Source organism: Rhincodon typus, chromosome 24 (assembly GCF_021869965.1).
Source record: "Rhincodon typus isolate 14 chromosome 24, sRhiTyp1.1, whole genome shotgun sequence".
NCBI lineage: Eukaryota > Metazoa > Chordata > Chondrichthyes > Orectolobiformes > Rhincodontidae > Rhincodon > Rhincodon typus.
In genome coordinates, this window is record NC_063355.1 from 24,561,065 (window position 1) to 24,580,479 (window position 19,415).

The following is a 19,415-nucleotide window of genomic DNA, read 5'->3' on the forward strand; positions in this document are numbered from 1 at the left end:
TATAAGTTATTGTATGATAGCAATCAGGTACAAGTTACATTGGTATGACAGATGTTGTTAGAAAACTTAGGAATAGACCCTAGTATTAAGTCGATCACCTCAATATCCAGAGTGGTTCTCCCAATCCAAGTTCTTATGATGTCATCATGTTGGGTGGAGCTTAAAACATTCTTCAATATTAACCCTTTCAGAATCAAAGACCTGATACAGCAGTGGAAAACTGAGATCAGTATTTTAGATATTACAATGTAAGCAAAGTATTTACAGGACTTACTGAGACTCAGATAATAGTTATTCCTAGATAAGATAAAGACATGGATGCAGTAGATTCGATTAGGAACAGTCTGGGCAAATACAGCAGCCTCAAGTTTGCATTACAGACAACAATGTTGAAGCCCAATGGTAGGCAGAGTCCATGAAGATTTAATAATGCAAACTTGAGAACATGGAAGTAACCCAGTCCATGGTGACAGTTGCGTTAGCAAAAATCAATATGTACCATATACAGAGCAGACAGAGAAAATGAAGCACAACCCTTATGATCTTCTGTACGAGTTATAATACATAAGGGATAATTATTAGTTAGGCATCACACTGTCCATCAGTACTATATAAAGGTATAGATTTCAGATGTTTCCAATTCCTTTCAGTTCCAAAGAAGAGTCATAATGGACTCAAAGCATTAATTGTGTTCCTCTCTCCACATATCCTGGCAGACCTGTTGGGTTTTGCCAACACTTACTCTTTTTATTTTAGATACCTAGTATCCATTGTATTTTGCTCTTACTGCAGATTTCACTTCTTGTGTGGCAGATGTGCTAGTAGAAGTAGTCTTTTTGCTGTAAATGTAAGTTAATAAGTTAATAAAAAGGTTGTTATATTAATCACAAATCCATCAGTTGCAACTAATGTGTTTAAATTATAAGTGTGTACATATTACATTTTTAACAACTTTCCTGAAAGGCTGTAGTTTTTGCAATCTATTCTTGAAACTCTACGAAAGGCACAGACTTATCAAAAGTAATATCTCTGTTGAGGTATGGAAGGTTTTCCTCAAATGATATCTGACTACATTTTCCTATTTTGGGAGATGTCTTGCCCTTGGCATAACATTTGAAATATAATCTAAAGAGATAAATATCGGATTAGTGTGCAATTTGACATTTTCTTGAATGATATAGTTTGTGGCAAATACAAAAGAAACAGGAAATCAAAATTAGAAATTGTTAATAGGTACTTTGTCTTCTTGTTTCAACAAAGCAGAAAGAAAAATGAATTCTCAGAGTGCACTATTAGACAGTGACACAGAAACTGAGGCAACAGCAGCAGCAGTCAAGCTGAAACTTCTGCATCAATTACGCAATCTGGAAAGTGATCAGAGGGCTTACCATGAAGAATCTGAACGTACCATCATGCGTCAACTGTAAGTTAGAACATAAGATCATAAGATATAGGAGCAAAAGTAGATCATTCAACCCATCGAGTCTGCTCCACCATTGAATGAGATCATGGCTGATCTGATAACCATCAACTCTACTTTCCTGCCTTTTTCCCATAGTCCTTGATTCCCTCGCTAATTAAAAAGCCGTCTATCTCAGACCCTCAGGAAGCCATGCTGACTCTGCTTGATCATATTATATATTTCATTGTGCTCTGCTATTACATTTTTTATAAGAGATACCAACATTTTCCCAAAATGAGATGTTAAACAAACTGGTCTACAGTTACCTGTTTCATTTTTGTCTCCGTCTGTTTTTAAATAAATGTGTTACATTGGCCATTTTCCACTCCACTGGGACTTTTCTATAATCTAAGGATTCTTGGAAGGTTACTACTAGTGCATCTACTATTCCTTTAATATCCTAGGATGAATCCTATCAGATCCAGGGTACTTAGCAGGCCCAGAAATTTCCCTAGCGTTTTTTCTCTAGTGATGGTTATTGTCTTTATTTCCTCTACTCCTTTTGCTCATTGATTGTTTGGTAATTTTGGAATGCTTTTAGTGTCATCTGTTGTGAGGTAGATGAAAAGTATTTGTTCGGCCATTACCTTGTTCCCCATTTTTATTTATCCAGTCTCATTCTCTCAGGGGCTTATGTTCACTTTGGCTTTGTTCTTTCTTTTGATATATTTTAAGAAATTCTTGCTATTATTTACAAGTTTACCTTCATATTTTATCTTCTGCCTCTTCATTTTTTTTGGTCGTCTTTTGTTGGCTTTTAACACTTCCTCAATCTTCTGGCTTACCTCTAATTTTTGCCAAGTTGTATGTTTTTCTTTCAATTTGATGCTATCCTTAACTTCCCTGATTAGCCATGTTTGGCTTAATCCTTTCCTAGAATCATTCTTTCTCATTCTTTGCTGTGAGCCAAAAAACTATTATCTTAAATGTCTTCAATTGTTCCTCAGATATCTTTGCTGCTAAACTCCTTTCCTGGTCCACTTCAGCCAAAGCTGCCCTCTTTATGTTTTTAATTGCCCTTGTTTAAGTTTAGCATAATTGTTTCTGATCCAAATTCGTCCCTCTCAAGCGGAAAGCTAAATTGTACTGTATTATGGATCTCTGTTTCCTAGTGGATCTTTTACTCTGACATCATTTATTAAACCTGCCTCATTGTACATCACTGATCCAAAATACCCCTGATTCCTGGTTGGATCACAACATATTGCTCTACGAAACTATCCTGAATACACTCTACAAATTATTCCTCATGGCCCGTCTGCCAATGTGACTATCCCAATCTACATGAAGATTAAAGTCACCCCTGACTAATGTACTGCCTTTGTTACATGTCCTCATTATCTCCTGATTTATTCTCTATCTCACTGTATATCAACCATTAGGGGATCTATAGGCTACTCCTACTAGTAACTTCTTTCCCTTTTTATTTACCTCCACATATATAGGTTCTACATGGAGTCATACAGCATGGAAACCGACCCTTCCAACGAGTCTGTGCTGAACATAATCCCAAACAAAACTAGTCCCACATGGCCCATATCCCTCTAAACCTTTCCTGTTCTTGTACTTGTTAAAATGTTTTTTAAACATTGCAATTTTACCCACATTCACCACTTCCTCAGGAAGTTCATTCCACACATGGACCACCCTCAGTGTAAAAAATTTGCCCCTCATGCCTTTTTAAAAGCTCTCTCCTCTCACCTTAAAATATAATCTCTAGTCTTGAAATACCCCATCCTTTCTTCTTCTGTATTTTCATACAAGAGGATTACCAAGATAGTGAAAATGAGAAAACCAGTGTTTAGAGTTGGCATTGATAAAATGTTAATATTTAAATATGATGTCACCAGACTTACTTTTTACACACAACAACAACTGTATTCTTACAGTCTGGCAACACAACAGCTTTCACAGGTTTGCAAGACAAATATGAACAGCTGACTACTTTGATTTTTATCAATGTACATCTGGGAAACATGAATACATTTGGGAGTATGATGTCAGAAAAAGAAACGTAAAAATATTGGGGTCCAAGCTTCCAGTATACTATCACAATCAAACAGTAACACCTCAAGTAGTATTAGTCACCATAGTTCCAGTGGACCATAGGGCTGCTGTCTCATTAGAGAGAGATGACCGATGGTGAATTTAACCTGAGTGTCACCACTCCTCAGGTGGGGGCGAGGTCAAAAAGGTGGGATCTTCGAGGTGACCTCAGCCAGTGTGGGGATTGAACTTGCACTGTTGACATTATTCTGCATTGCAAGCCAGCAGCCCAGTTAACTGGATTCACCTCATTCTTCTACATAATGCCTATCAACATTGTGCAAATCCACTGTGGTTCTATGACACTATGTGATGTGAAGAGATTTCTTCATCTCAATAAGTTTTGTATCCCATTTAGGAAGATGACAAGCAGAGAATGAACAGAAGAGAAAGAACATTTATTCATAAAACAATACATGCTGTTCAATCCAGAGCAGAGCCCAGGGATCACATTTTTTACTTTATCCCTCGAGGAATGACACTTAGCATGATAAAAATAATGTCTCCACTACTTTTCGCTTTGTTGTGGTTCTCATAACTCAGTCACAATATATAAAAAGCAAACCAAAAATTGCACAGGAATTGTAACCCTCACCTAAGTAGAGTTAATGTTGCAAGGACTATCAGCTGGTTTGGTCCTGTTCAGATAGCCAGCCATACAGTTCAAGCAGCAAAAATTGTGCAATTGTTCAATTATGCACATGAATTTAGAACGCATTTGATAGTTGGTAGAGCACAGCAGGTCAGACAGCATCCGAGGAGCAGGAAAATCAACCGCAAGAGATGTAACACCAGCCCCTACACCTCCCCTCTCACCTCCGTCCAAGGCCCCAAACAATCCTTCCAGATCTGGAGTTTCACCTGCACTTCATCCAACCTGATATATTGTATCCATTGCTCCCAATATGGTCTCCTCTATATCGGGGAGACCAAACACAGTCTTGGGGACCAGTTCATGGAGTATCTATGCTCTGCACGCACCAACCAACCCAACCTTCCAGTTGCCATCCATTTTAATTCCTCCTCCCACTCCCCTGGCAACACATCCATCCTTGGCCTCCTCCATTGCCAGAGTGAATGTAAACTGGAGGAACAACACCTGATATTTCACCTTGGGAGCTTACAGTCTAATCGCCTTAATATTGACCTCATCAGCTTCAAAATCCCTCCACCTCCCAGCCTTATCTCATGTCCCACCCATCCCCCAACAACCCCCCCACCACCGTTTACTTATGGGCTCCCTGCCCCCACCCCGGTGCTGACAAAGGGTTTTAGTCTGAAACATTGACTTTCCTGCCCTTCGGATGCTGTCTGACCTATTATGCTTTTCCAGCTTCACACCTATTGACTCTGTCTTCCAGTATCTGCAGTCCTTACTGTCTCCTCGCAGTTGACAGTTATTTGAAACTAAGAAGCCCCAATGATCATTGCAGGGTTATTTAATTAGACTGAACTATTAATTTTTAAGTAACCCTGGAGCTGTGCAGAGATCAAATCAGACCATTACATTTGCATAGTTGGTTAAGATATACAAAGAATAACTATGTATACAAAGCATAATGATAAAATATTCAATTTGCATGTTAAATAACTTTGTGTGGCAGTTAAGGCCTGCAACAAGTGGTGTGAAATTTAGATTGATAGCATGTTTCGTTGTTATGTGATGTTTGAGGACTAAAATGGCATCTGCAGTGTATGCAGGCACTTTTTGGGCACCATGAAAATGTCAGTGCCACAGTGAATGCTGCTGGAAGTAAGCAGAGCAGGAAGAATAGGTCATCAGCCAGGATACAAAGCCTGATGAAGAGTCTAGGCCCTAAACGTTGACTCTGCTACTCCTTTGATGCTGCCTGACCTGCTGGGTTCCTCCAGCTCCACACTGTATCGACAGCATACAAAGCTCATTCGATATCAGCAGTTCAATGCTCCACCTAACACCCTTGCTGTACCTTGCACAGCTGAATACACATTAAGCAGAAGGAAGGACTCAAGCATTTTTTAAATGAATTGTCATCCGCTGGCAGGTTGCTTGCTGATGATTTCTTACAGCTGTTACTCCAATTCTGCACCTGTTTGATGCTCTTTAAAATTGGAAAGTTTACAAGAAGTGGTATGGCAGATGCTGAAGGAAGTTTTGTTGCCTTCAAGACTTCTGTACTAGACAATTATTTCCAGATATGGGTACACTAGTAGCCATTCCCTGTGGAATACAGCATGACTTGGAGAAGAAACAAAGTTTACACAGCAAGGTACTAGATAAAGGGGAAAGGGAGAAAATTGTTCTCAACAGGAGGTCATATCCACCCTGAATTGTCAAGCAACAAGTTTTGTACATAAATTTAGCAAAGAATCTGGACTGCTTGTAGTTGGTTGGCTCGCCAAGCTGGTTCGTTGTTGTTCCGCAGATGTTTCATTACCCTGCTGGGTAACATCATCAGTGCAGCCTCTGATGAAGCGCAGTTGTGTTTTCCCACCAGGTTTTTAAACTCTGGAGTCGATTGAACCCGAGCTACGAATCTACTCCAAAACCTTAGAGAATCTGAACTTCTGTAAGGATCTCCTAGTTGATATTTTCCCCTGCTACATCCACACCAGCAACCTCAGATTGTTGTTAAGGTTGGTGACTAAGGCTCCCTATTTCTTAACAGCTAAATCTACTTAACTATTTCTTGTTATCATCCACTGGCAGCTGGCAGGGATGCCTAATGGCCCAAGTAGAACCAAGGAACTCATGATGATTATATGTTAATTAAGAGATAATTGTATGAGGGTGGCACGGTGGCTCAGTGGTTAGCACTGCTGCCTCATAGCACCAGGAACCTGGGTTCGATTCCACCCTTGGGTGACTGTGTGGAGTTTGCACATTCTCCCCGTGTCTGTGTGGGTTTCCACTGGGTGCTTCAGTTTCCTCCCACAGTCCAAAGATGTGCAGGCTAGGTGGATTGTCCATGCTAAATTGCCCATAGTGTTCAGGGATGTGTAGGTTAGGTGTGTTAGCCATAGGTAATGCAGGATTACAGGGAAAGGGTAGGGGGATTGGGCTGGGCGGGATGCTCCTCGGAGGGCTGGTGTGGACTTGTTTCCACACTGTAGGAATTTTATGATCCTAGACTGCATGTGTGTGGTGTACAAGCAATCAGTAGTGTTAGAGTTTGAGGTGTGTGAGCTAGAAAGAAAATTCTTACTAGCAAATGAAATGACTGGACTCTGCCTAACAGCATTCTAACCTCTGGTATTTAATATCTCCTGCCAGGGAGCAATGAGCATACAGGGCATTGCAGGGTCTTCCATGGTGTAGGTTGCACACACATTGCTTTGCAGGTGCTGCATGTCAACTTTTGTTTATGTATTTGTTTTGTGTGTGACCATAGGACAAGAATCGCATAGGTCACTGCCCAGTACCCTGCAGCAATCTGCTGTACCAATTTCACCTGAATCACTATGGCACATCCAGGCCCCATGCTCTGGTAGTGGGGGACCCACATTGGGACTATAGTTACCTGTGACGAAGTGAAGCCAGGGTGTAAGTGACCTTTGGGTGACAGTGGCATTGTGTAACCTTTCATTTTGTTTCCAGTTTAGTTTTAAGGTAGCAAGGCGCCATTATTGCAAACTGGTCTTCATGGAATTATAACCTATAAAAGGGGAATATATGGAAGGCAGTGGTGAATCAAGTTAAACCTCCAGACTTGGAGACCTTCATTCATGGAACAGAAAGAAAAATTGAAAAACTGGTTAGGGTGAAGAGCATACAATGTAATTTTTCTCAGGTGAGAGGGCCTGCACAATGGGATTTACCCTGGGCTCCACACCTTCTGGGGAGGGTCCTGGGACACCAAAGGGTAACTACTGGGCTGTCCACTGGCTTGACTGTTGAGCCTGGTATACAATCCATGCACATGAGGGTAGCATGCATACAAATCCATGCAGTCACATAAAATGTGATAGAGCAGAATATTGAAATAGCGGAATAATTTCTATTGCATACAGACCTCGGTGGGGTGGGGGTTCCTATGTTGCTTGGCAGAGTAAGTGTCAAGGTAATTGTGCTGTTCTGCATGCTGGACAAACTTGCAGTCATGAGGGGATAACACTTCCCAAAGCCATGTTGCAAACAGCAGAGGAGCAGGAGCATGATGATGATTAGGATGATGATAAGGAGGAGGGCTGATGATAAGCAGGAGGAAGAGAAGAAGAAAGCCAGGTGGCCCCTCTCTGGTCAGGCTGACTATGAAGATCTCGCTCAACTGTTATACCTGTAACCACAACCCAAATTCTCCATTCATCAACAGTCCCACACCTAACCTTTCATCTATCAATGACCATCACAGTGTCCCTTAGTCTCAATGCAAAAAGTAAAAAACAACACATAACAAGCATTCTAAAACAAATTTGTACATTAAATCATTCAATATTATTTGCTAATTAATTTTGTGAATTCCATTAATGTCTGACTCCCATGTCTTTCTGCCTGCCCTAACATCTTATGCAAAATGGCTGGTGGAACGATGCTGATTTTCAGTGGAGGGGACTACAGATGATCTTTGAGGAGGCCCAGATATGACCGCACCAACTTGGTATGGGTTGCAGCTGACTTGTTGAAAGGCAACTCGAAGGCACTGGTAAACTAGCAGGGTTGCAAGGACACATGCTATCTTCCTGAGAGGGCGCAAGCAGGTTTATACTCCATTACAGCATATCAGCAATCCTAGTAAACTGTTGGAGGACAGATTGCAGAAATGCTGAGACACCATAGATCACAGTCATGATGATAAATGTTTGAACTTGCCTGACTTGACTAAGTTGCACATCCTGGGTATCGGAAAGGAGAAAGTTACAAGGCTAAGATTTGTGGTGTGTGGTACGTAGGAAAGTGTTGCATTAGGCAGTCTGCATTATTGTTAACCATGAGGTAGGTTCACTGCAACCATCCTCTTTCAGGATAGGGTTGTTCAGGACCATTTGGTCTTGTATGGTAGAGGAAAAGCATTTGCTGGTCTAACGAGAAGCAGCACTTATCGTAAACAAGATGTAGTTTATTGCATGTTAGCAACTAGTGACAGATTACATTTATATGATAGACATTGTTACACAGACTATGAGGAGAATTTGGATGGTTGCTCTTATTCTTTCAAAACCTAAACTGATCTCCCACCAAGGCAATTACTCTTTTATCTCTGACCATATCTTGGGTCTGTGGACATTGGTTGTCCTTTCTCAGTGGGAGCTTCCATAGATGGGATTGTTTACAACACATCTTCAGTTAGTGTCAGCAGAATTTTATTCTCAATCTGCATTGATATGTAGAGACACTTGTTGATTATGTTGGATGCTTTCATTCGCCCTCAGTAATTGCAGTATTGCAAAATCACCATGTTCACTTCCTCAACTCTACCAGTTGAGGATGAAGTATTGCTTGGCATGATCTATGTCACTGATATTAAGGATTCTTCCTGGGTAGATAAGGAAATAAATTCTCCATTTGAAATTATGTCTTCCATATCACCTCAGCATTTCACATTGAACTTAAATCTGTCATTACTATTTGTTCACCAAGCAGTGTCGCACTCTCAGTTATCTCAGTTAAAGATGAATTAATGAGCTCAAGTGGGGCATACTACTCATTGGCTTCTAATGTTTGCTTGCAACCCTTGCTGATTCTTGCAGTCTGAACTCTTTGCAATAGTGACATTAGTGGAAAACATTTTTTGCCAATCATGTATAATCGTGGGTTTCAAACTGGGCTATGAGGTCTTCAATGTCTTTGGAGATTTCAGGCTTCTACACAATTGTAAAGACAAAACAAATACTGCAGGTGCTGGAATCCAGGTGGACAAACAGGGAGGCTGGAAGGATACAGCAAGCCAGGCAGCATCTGGAGGAAAGGAGCAGTCAACATTTCAGGTATTGCCCTTCCATCAGTTCTTCAGGATTGTAAACTGTTGTCAGTGTTCAAAATATGTTTTCCTGGCCAGCCCACTGGGTATTTCAATAGAATATCAGCGAATGGTAAGACATGTTTAATCTCTGTTCTGTCCCTGTCGTATTTGGTTAAGCTGATTATGGTTTGCTGGCCTCTGTGTCTTGTTGACATCATGAGACAATTTACATATGGCAACAATCTTTGTAGATTCTGTCTTCTGTCTGGGTACCACCATTAGTCCAGGAAGCATGATGAAATCTTCCAAGAGTTTTCCTTTGTCTGGTGTTCTTTAACCAAATATTCATTGACCTTCTGTTGTATGGCTGGTTGTCCTGGAGCAGTTGTTTTTACTTTAACCAGTCTGAACCCTTCCATCATTTGAAGAAGATTGAGGTCAAGACATCTCTTCATACTCAAGAGTGAGAACTTCTGATTATGGAGTACGTAAATGTTCTCTACAATCTGACACCTCGTGAGAGATGCTAATAGTATACCTTTAAGTTTAAATGGTGTACCCTGTGAACTGTGTGGTTCCAATGTTATTGGCTATGGAGAGTATATTTTCAACCACTATTCAATAATATAGTGACACTTGTCTCTGCATTCAGCTTGAAATCAATGAGATGGTCATTGACATCCTCTTGCCAAGGGCTAGATCTAGATTACCAATTTCCTCAAGGAACACTTTGTACTTTTGTTCTACCTATTAAACACTTTGTGCAGGTAGCTTTTTGACTTCTTGCTCTTCTGTGACTGTGACCTATTTCAATACATTTTCTAAAATGACTTCTTTAGAATTTGGAGTCTCTCCTGCTGCCTGTACTAGTTTTTCATGTTTTTTTTATGGCTTTGTACCTTAATAAATGGATGGATTCTGCTGATCTTTTATCATAAGGTGATCTTGATTGATCTGTGCTGATTCTGAATATTGGTTTCATTCACCAACTACGTGGCATTTTTGAGAGTAAAATCTTCTTTTGACTGTAATCTATCTGACAAAGACTCATCAGCAACTCTAACAACAATTCTGTCTCTTATGAACTCAGTCTTTAAATCACTATATTCTGATGTGTAGAGATAATTAATGAGATGATCTACGGACTCCCTGGATGCTGAACTCTTCTTTTAAATCTTGCACTTTCAAGAATTTTATATGTTTTGAGGCTAAACTAATTGTCAAAGGCTTTCAATACTGCTTCAAGAATTTCTGTTGCTTTTTTATACCTTGTCAAGCTATAAGGTCATCAACTATACTCCTGATGCTATATAGATGCATATTAACTTGTGATTTTGTAACTAATTTGGAAGTTATTCTCTATCTTAATATTTGCATTTTTTTCGAAGAGGTGTAACTTTGAGTTTTATTTGGTCAATCTCTGAAATTAAATCTTCATGGCAGTGTTATTTCTGATTCCATTTTTTCCCTCATATGATTATTTATTTTCCTTGCTTAATAGCAGTACTGTTGCTCTGTGATGTATTTGGAGGGTTTTCCCATCTTTATTGGAGTCAAAGTAGAGGATTCACAACTTCTGCAGCTAAAATGGAAGATTCCTGTCTTTTGCAGGTAAAATGGAGGACCCCTGCCTTTCTTTCAACTTCTCTGGATGAATTTGAGAGCTAAACAGCATTACGGAATGAAATTCTGTTACCTGCAGCTTTAATAATGATGCTTGCTTGAATAGGTTTTTTCTGGCTGAATTCTGCTGTTTGCAGTTCTAAAAATATTCTCTGTTTTAAAATTGTTTTTCCTGAATGATTTCCACTGTCTGTGGTTTTGATAAATGCTTCCTGCCTTTACAACAGTTCTAATAACTCATTATCCAACATTTCTGTGGCATTAATAAAGTCAGTTAATGTTCTTCTTCAGTTTGACCTTATCTCATCAGGTTTCAAGTATACTCCTTTACTCTTTAAGACTGACTTTGCACTATCACTATGTACGTTACCTTCATTTGAATTGCTTCTGTGTGCCTTGATACCTCTTACTGTAGCCACACCTTATGGTGCCTACTCTATCAAGCACTTTTATACACTTCTAACTTTCCCAACCTGTAATGGTTAAAACTTTTCCCTTACCCACCTGGGATTTTAGCTTTACTCCCAGAGTCTCTGATGTCTATTCATTCTCTGGAAAAACCCTGATCAATACAATTTGTGACTGTCTTGGAGTGGCTAATACTCCAACTCCAGAAATTCCTAATTCTCCTGCTGAAGCAGGTCTCTTACCAAGTTTGAAATGCTTTTGCCATTCAGTGTAGGTACAACCTTGTTGAATTTTGTCACAAGGGTTTCTTTTATGGGATTCTTAAATGTTCAGCTTTTCCTGCTGCTGAACTGCATCATCAAGCTTGGCCACCCGTTGGCCGTCAGACCATGTCCAAGCCTCTGGACTGATATCAGAGGCTCCCTTGGCTTACCATGCTCTGCCCCTCTGACTGAAGGCTGACTGAGCACTGCTGAAACCATGACAAGCTTCCATGCTATGCGTCAGTGCTAATCTGCAAGGCAAGGCACAAGTACGATGAGCCTGGTATATCTTGCTGAGGGAACAAAGCACAAAAAGGCAAGGCAGAGATGCTGTGAGGGTGCAGGTAGGCTGAAGGCAAATGGGCACTGGGAGAGGAAGAAAACAGTTTTGAGATGCAGTTTGGTTCAATCTATGAGCTGGATGCATATATCTGTGTACAAAGTGTCTTTGTAGCAACATTGTGCCCTGAAGTCTTGCTTTAAAGTGTATACATATCCTGTAAGTGGAACAGAGAAATGCTATGTGGGTCCTGAGAGGCTGGTAGGTGATGGATGCCAGTATCCTTATATATGGAGGGGAGTGGGTTTAGAGGGTGGGAGGGATGGCAGCATTCCCTTGAATTTTTGTACTAGCTGTGCAGGTCTCTAAGGCCCAAACAAGGCAGCAACTTTGAGAACTGACAGTCAGTGCCACGATTGGTGTGTCTACACCAATCACTGTGTGTGGAACATTGGAGCTACTGTGTGCAGAGTTGTTCAGCTTAATAAGGGAATGTGGAGGGGGATGGGTGAAGAAGAAGGTGCATACAGCATCTCTGGAATGTTTCCTTGAGGTGTTGTTGACAGGTGTCCAGGTTAGCAGTCCAGAGAGGCAGTGAACTGATGCTCTCAGTTACCCACTCTTTCATGTTAGAAATTGCTGACATCTAGTTTCCCTGAGGAAGGTGATTGGATAGGAAGCTGCAAATTAATAATGCAGGTTTTTTAGTTAACGAGGCCAACAACAAACAATAATCCCTGTTAATAGGCATCTCACTGCTCCCTAGCAAGAATCCCGGCTTGACGCTTAGAACTCTTTTGGAAAACACAATGAGTTGCCTCTGATGTTGAGAAGGACCTCGCATGATTTCTCACATGATTCTCCCATGTTTCTCAACAGAGTTCACATTGTTTATGGCCCTGGAGGATTCAGACCTTTGTTTTCAGTCCCCACTCCAAATTCTGTTTCTCATCCCTCTCTTTGGAACCATTCTGAAATGAATAAGCCAAGCTGTTCACAACCTTGCTGCTAATCCTTCACCATGTTTCTGTTCTCAGTCAGATTTCATAGATGAGACTTGCATCATGTAATGTTGCATGCAATTCTTTCCCAAAGTTTGATCATACTTATGTCCAATAAGAGGAATGCATAAATTGACTTAAGTTATGTCGCCTCCTGATTTCTTTTTTAGCATTAGCTTTTATACTTCTAGCAAATATTTCAATTTATTAAGTCGGAGCACATAGAGCCTGTTGCTATGGGGAAGTGGTATCTCTCCCCCATTTTCCCTCTGCTTTTAGGAAAGCCATACCATATGCTAAAATATGCTTAAACCATCAAGAAGAGAGATAGTTTACCCAGAAGCTTGAAACAGTTTCCAATTGTACGTGAAATCTGCCATGAACTTTATGATTCTCTGGTACAGCACTTTGATCCCAATATTCTGCAATATTTTATTTCATCATGACCTACCTAAAAATAGAAAAGGAATTCATAACACTATAAATTCTTTTTCTGATGCATGATTCACTAAATAAGAAATAAGTAACTTATGTAAAGTGGAAAGGTGAAAGTTTTAAATTCAGTTCAAGCATAGAAGTTAATTATAGTATTGCTCATAGCTGGTGTTATTGTTTACTAATTCTGTTTTATGACATTGCTTTTCTGAGCAGAAGGTAATGAACTGAGATAAGAAGCTGGATTTTCTGGTTGGCATTAGGTCTATTTGTGGATCCTTAGCTCACTGATGTTAGCAAAGTGACTCCTGGGAGACTGTCTCCTAACTGACCATCTCCCCAGGCCATCTGCTAAGGATGGTGGGCAGGTTTCTAAGTCTGCAAACCCAATCAGTGGATTCACAGCAATGTCATATTGGCAGCTCTGCCAGGAGAGATGACCTCAATATGGAGACATCCTTAGACATAAAATGAAAGGCTCTATGGCTAACTGGGGCCTTGATTGCATTAATTGGCTTCCCATATCTGTGGATTGGGTAGCCAACTCAGCCTTCAATGTTTCTTGAGAAAGATCCCTGGAGGCAGAAATACATCAGGCAGCAGGTCCAATGCAGCTCCCCCCACTTTCCTAGCCCTTCTCCCCAGATTCAAACCCATGTCTACAGGGCCGAGACAATTCAACTCAAAGTAATTTTAAAAATTTATTTATGGGATGTGGGCATCGCTGGCTGGCCAGCATTTATTGCCCATCCCTAGTTGCCCTTGAAAAGGTGGTGGTGTGCTGCCTTCTTGAACCACTGCAGGTTTTCAGGATTTTGACCCAGTGACAGTGAAGGAATGGCAATGTATTCCCAGGATGGTGAGTGGCTTGGAGGGGAACTTGAAGGTGGTGTATTCCCATGTATCTGCTGCCCTTGTCCTTCTCGATGGATGTGGTTGTGGGTTTGGAAGGTGCTGTCTGAGGATCTTTGGTGAATTTCTGCAGTACATCTTGTAGATAGTACCACTGCTGCAACTGAGTGTCGGTGGTGGAGGGAGTGGATACTTGTGGATGTGATGCCAGTCAAGCGGGCTGCCTTGTTCTGGATGATGCCAAGATTCGTGAGTGTTATTGGAGCTGCACTCATCCAGGCAAGTGGGAATATTCCATCACACTCCTGACTTGTGCCTTGTAGATGGTGGACAGGCTTTGTGGAGTCAGGAGGTGAGATACTCGTCGCATTATTCCTAGCATCTAACCTGCTCTTGTAGCCATTGTGTTTATGTGGTGAGTCCAGTTGAGTTTCTGGTCAATGATGACCCCCAGGATGTTGACAGTGGGGGATGCAGTGATAGTAACACTATTGAATGTCAGGGGCAGTGGTTAAATTGTCTTTTGTTGGTGATGGTCATAGCCTGGCATTTGTACGGCACAAATGTTATTTGTCACTTGTCAGCCCACGCCTGGATATTGTCCAGATCTTGTTGCATTTGAACATGGGCTGCCTCAGTATGTGAGGAGTCGCAAAAGGTGCTGAACACTGTGCAATCATTGGCGAACATCCCCACTTCTGACGTTATGATTGGGGGGAATGGTCATTGATGAAGCAGCTGAAGATGGTTGGGCCTAGGACACAACTCTGTGGAACTCCAGCAGCGATGTCCTGGAGCTGAAATGACTAACCTCCAGCAACCACGACCATCTTCCTGTGTGTCAGGAATGACTCCAACCACCGGAGAATTTGCCCCTTGATACCCAGTGATTCCAATTTTACTAGGGCTCCTTGATGCCACACTCAGTTAAATGTAGCCTTGATGTCAAGGGCTCTCACTCTCACCTCACCTCTGGAGTTCAGGTATTTTGTCCATGTTTGCACCAAGGGTGAAATGAGGTCAGGAGCTGAGCTGATGGAGCAGGTTATTGCTGAGCAGATGCTGTTTGATGACACTGTTGATGACACCTTCCATCACTTTACTGATGATTGAGAGTAGACTAATCAGGTGGTAATTGGCCAGGTTAGATTTGTCCTGCATTACTTACAGGACAGATTTGGGCAATTTGCCACATTGTTGGGTACATGCAACTATATTGGAACAGCTTGGCTAGGGGAGAAGCAAGTTCTGGAGCATGTCTTCGATGCTGTCAGGGTCCTTGCCTTTGCAGTATACAGTGTTACGAACCATTTCTTGATATCACGTGGAGTGACTCGAATTGGCTGAAAACTGGTATCTGTAAACCTGGGGACGACTGGAGGAGGCCAAGGTGGATCATCGACTCTGTACTCCTGGCTGAAGATTGCTGCAGAAGGTTCAGCCTTATCTTTTGCACTGTTGTGCCGGGTTTACATCATAGGGATATTTTGTGGAGCTGCCTCCTGCAGTGAGTTGTTTAATTGTCCAACACTGTTCATGACTGGATTTGGCAGGATACAAACCTCAGGTCCAATCCATTGGTTGTGGGATCGCTTATCTCTGTCTATCATTTGCTGTTTATGCTGTTTGGCGTGCAAGTAGTCCTGTTTTGTGGCTTCACCTCATCTTCATATATACTTGGTGCTGCATGTCTTGGCATGTCCTCCTGCACTCTCCATTGAATCAGGGGTGATCCCCTTGCTTGATGGTAATGGTTGAGTGGTGGAAATGCTGGGCCATGAGGTTACAGATTGTGCTGGCCTACAATTCTGCTACTGTTGATGGCCCACAGCGCCTCATGGATGCCCAGTCTTGAATTACTAAATCTGTTTGAAGTCTGTCACATTTAGCACAGTGATAGTGCCACACAACACGTTGGAGATTATTCTCAGTGTGAAGGCATGACTTCGTCTCCACAAGGATTGTGCGGTGATCACTCTTACCAATACTGTCATGGACAGATGCTTCTGCAGCTGGTAAATTGGTAAGGACGAGGTGTTTTTCCCAGTTGTTGGTTCTGTCACCACCTGCCAAAGAACCAGTCTATTAGCTATGTCCTTTAGGACCTGACCAGCTTGATCAGTAATGCTGCTGCTAAGCCACGCTTGGTGGTAGATGTTGAAATCCCCTACCCAGCATACATTTTGTGTCCTTGCCATCCTCAGTACTTCCTCTAAGTGTTGTCCAAAATTGAAGAGTACCGATTCATCAGAGGGAGGACAGTATGTGGTAATCAGCAGCAGGTTTCCTTGCACATGTTTATCACTAAGCCACTAGACTTCATGGGGTCTGGAGTCAATGTTGAGGACTCCCACAGCAACTCCGTCGTGACTGTATACCACTGTGCCACCACCTCTGCTGGGTCTGTCCTGTCAGTGGGACAGGACATATCTGGGGATGGTGGTGGTGTCCGGAACATTGTCTGTAACGTATGATTGCATGGGTATGACTATGTCACGCTGTTGCTTGACTTGTCTGTGAGACAGCTCTCCCAATTTTGGCACTAGCCATTAGCCAGACATTAGTAAGGAGGACTTTGCAGGGACGACAGGATTGCTTCTGCCATCGTCTTTTCTGGTGCCTAGATTGATGCCGGGTGATCCATCCAGTTTCATTTCTTTGAGGCTTTATAGCGATTGGTACAACTGAATGGCTTGCTAGGCCATTTCAGAGGGCAGTTGAGAGTCAACCACATTGCTGTGGGTCTGGAGTCACATGTAGGCCAGACCAGATAAGGATGGCAGATTTCCTTCCCTGAAGGACATTAGTGAATCAGATGGGTTTTTCTGACAATCGACAATGATTTCATAATCACCAGTAGATTCTTAATTCCAGAGTTTTTTTTTAAATTGAATTCAAATTCCGTCATCTGCTGTGGTGGAGTCCGAACCAAGGTCCCCAGAACATTAGCTGAATTTCTGGATTAATAGTCTAATGATAATACCATTAGGCCATTGTCTCATCATAGATGTTCTCTCCTGTTTTGAATTGAAGGATTCAGCTCAGTTATATGATTCTGCCACTGAGTACAGAAATGTAATACTTTGCAATTTGACCGTAATATGAAATAGCTGATGTAGAGATTAATTTACACCTGAATTCCATGACTTTGTGGGTATTGTGAATGGTTGCTGGGCATTCACTTAATTGTTAATTCAGAACTAGATGTCAGCCCCAATTGCAATGAGTATCCAGGAACTTGGTATTAATCATCTAAACAGAAGAGAAGGGCATATGAGTCATTTAATTCCAGTGCTGCTTACCTGTATGTCTGCAGGCAGAATAGAAAAGATAATGATAGCTTTTAGGAACTAATTTGGTGACTGAACTCAGCATGTGAAGGATGGGATGTCTTTTGTCATTTGTGTTAAAGATGCAAAGGGAGAGACTAAAACATCTAAACGCAGTACCATTTACAGGTATATATTCTTGGGATAAAATTCCATAATTATGGTCTTCATATTTAGGGTCGAGTGTTATGACTAGTATGGAACATAGGAATGTCACACTGATCAAAATACTCAAATCACTAGGACTTAATCTGGAGAGAAATAGTTGAGACTCTGACTATAAATTCTAAAGTTCTCTTGAATAAATTCTGTCAGAGAACTGGAGGGCAGCAAATAAGACTTTTTCAAAAAATGGGACAGGAATGAAACAGAAAATATAGGCCAGCTGGTCTTACTTCAGTTGTTAATAAACTACGAGGGCAGAGTTTTCCCTGTGGGCTTCAGGTTTCTGCTGCCAGGCTCAAATGACGATGAGAAAACTGCGCTGTGTGGGAAGCAATCATTGCTCTGTGATTTCACCGAAATTAACCAATTTGTGTTCAAATGTTAGGTTAGCCATCCTATCTAGGACAGTGGGTGGGCTCTTAAAGAACATAAGAACCAGGAGCAGGAGTAGGCCATCTGGCCCCCTGAACCTGCCCCACCATTCAATAAGATCATGGCTGATCTTTTCGTGGCCTCAGCTCCATTTACCCACACTCTCACCATAACCCTTACTTCCTTTACTGTTCAAAAAATTATCTATCTTAACTTTAAAAACATTCAATGAGGAAGCCTCAACTACTTCACGGGGCAGGGAATTCCATAGATTCACAACCCTTTGGGTGAAGAAGTTCCTCCTCAATTCAGTCCTAAATGTACTCCCTCTAATTTTGAGGCAATGCTGGGGCTTCCTATCGGAAACAGCAACTGGTTGTCACGGCAGGTAAAAGGGAGGGTGCATCAAAATGGAGATGTCATCTCTCCAACCTTTTCAAAATTAAACTCAAGTTCAGCTGTCTGGCTATCATTGTTAACCCAAACAGGCAGTCTTTGCCAGAAGGCTACCTCCAGGTAATTACACTGTCTCCCCACTGCCTGCTGGGCTCTGGATACCTCTAATGATGAGTGTCTCACACAGAATTATTATGGTGCATGTCTGCACTGGAATACAATTAATAATAAGCTACCTGCTGCTTGTGGGAGGATAGGCATTTCACCTCTGGATGAATGGTCTGGGATGGGTTGGAACAAGGGAATCAACATGTAGGCAGGCAATGCTATTCACAGCACCCACCCACCTCTGTGCCCACCTTGGCAGGGCTTAAGATTCCTTCCTCTGGAATGAATGGGCACAATTTTAATTTTGTGCGAGCCATTGAGTTTTGAACAAGTTAATTTATCACCCAGCAATGCAGAATGAATTTGCTAGTCATGATTAAGTCAGGTCCATCAGATTTCTAAAAGACAAGCTCATGCTTAACTGGCCCTGTAGAATTCTGTGAAGAAACTGAAGATGCTTACCAACAATGTGTGCAGTTTACATGAATTTTCAAAAAGGAATAATGGGGCATAGACTTAAAAACAACATGACCACAGTGAATGGGAAGTGACTGGAGGGCAGCAGGTAAAGTTTATGGATACAAGAATTTTTTGGTTTGGCTAGAACTGAGTTCCAGAGGAGTCTGTGCTTGAATTGTATTTACTGGAAACATGAATGACCTTTAGAATGAAGAAGAAACTGTTAATATTTGTTATATCACAAAATTTAAGCATGTATCAAGTCGTGAAAGAATGCAACAGGACATTGGTAGTCTAATCGAATGGGCAGGTGGCTGGAAATGTAGAAAATCTAAGG

The 19,415-nt window shown here is 41.5% G+C and overlaps 1 protein-coding gene across 1 annotated transcript in view; it reads left to right on the plus strand.

Moving 5' to 3' along the window:
- Window positions 1-1,271: 1,271 nt before the first annotated feature.
- The window catches only part of LOC109935118 (coiled-coil domain-containing protein 63-like), a 60,848-nt gene continuing 42,704 nt past the window's right edge, over window positions 1,272-19,415 (plus strand). The window contains exon 1 of the mRNA XM_048611722.1: window positions 1,272-1,423. Coding sequence (XP_048467679.1) covers window positions 1,272-1,423 — 152 coding nt within the window. The remainder of the gene's footprint in view (window positions 1,424-19,415) is intronic.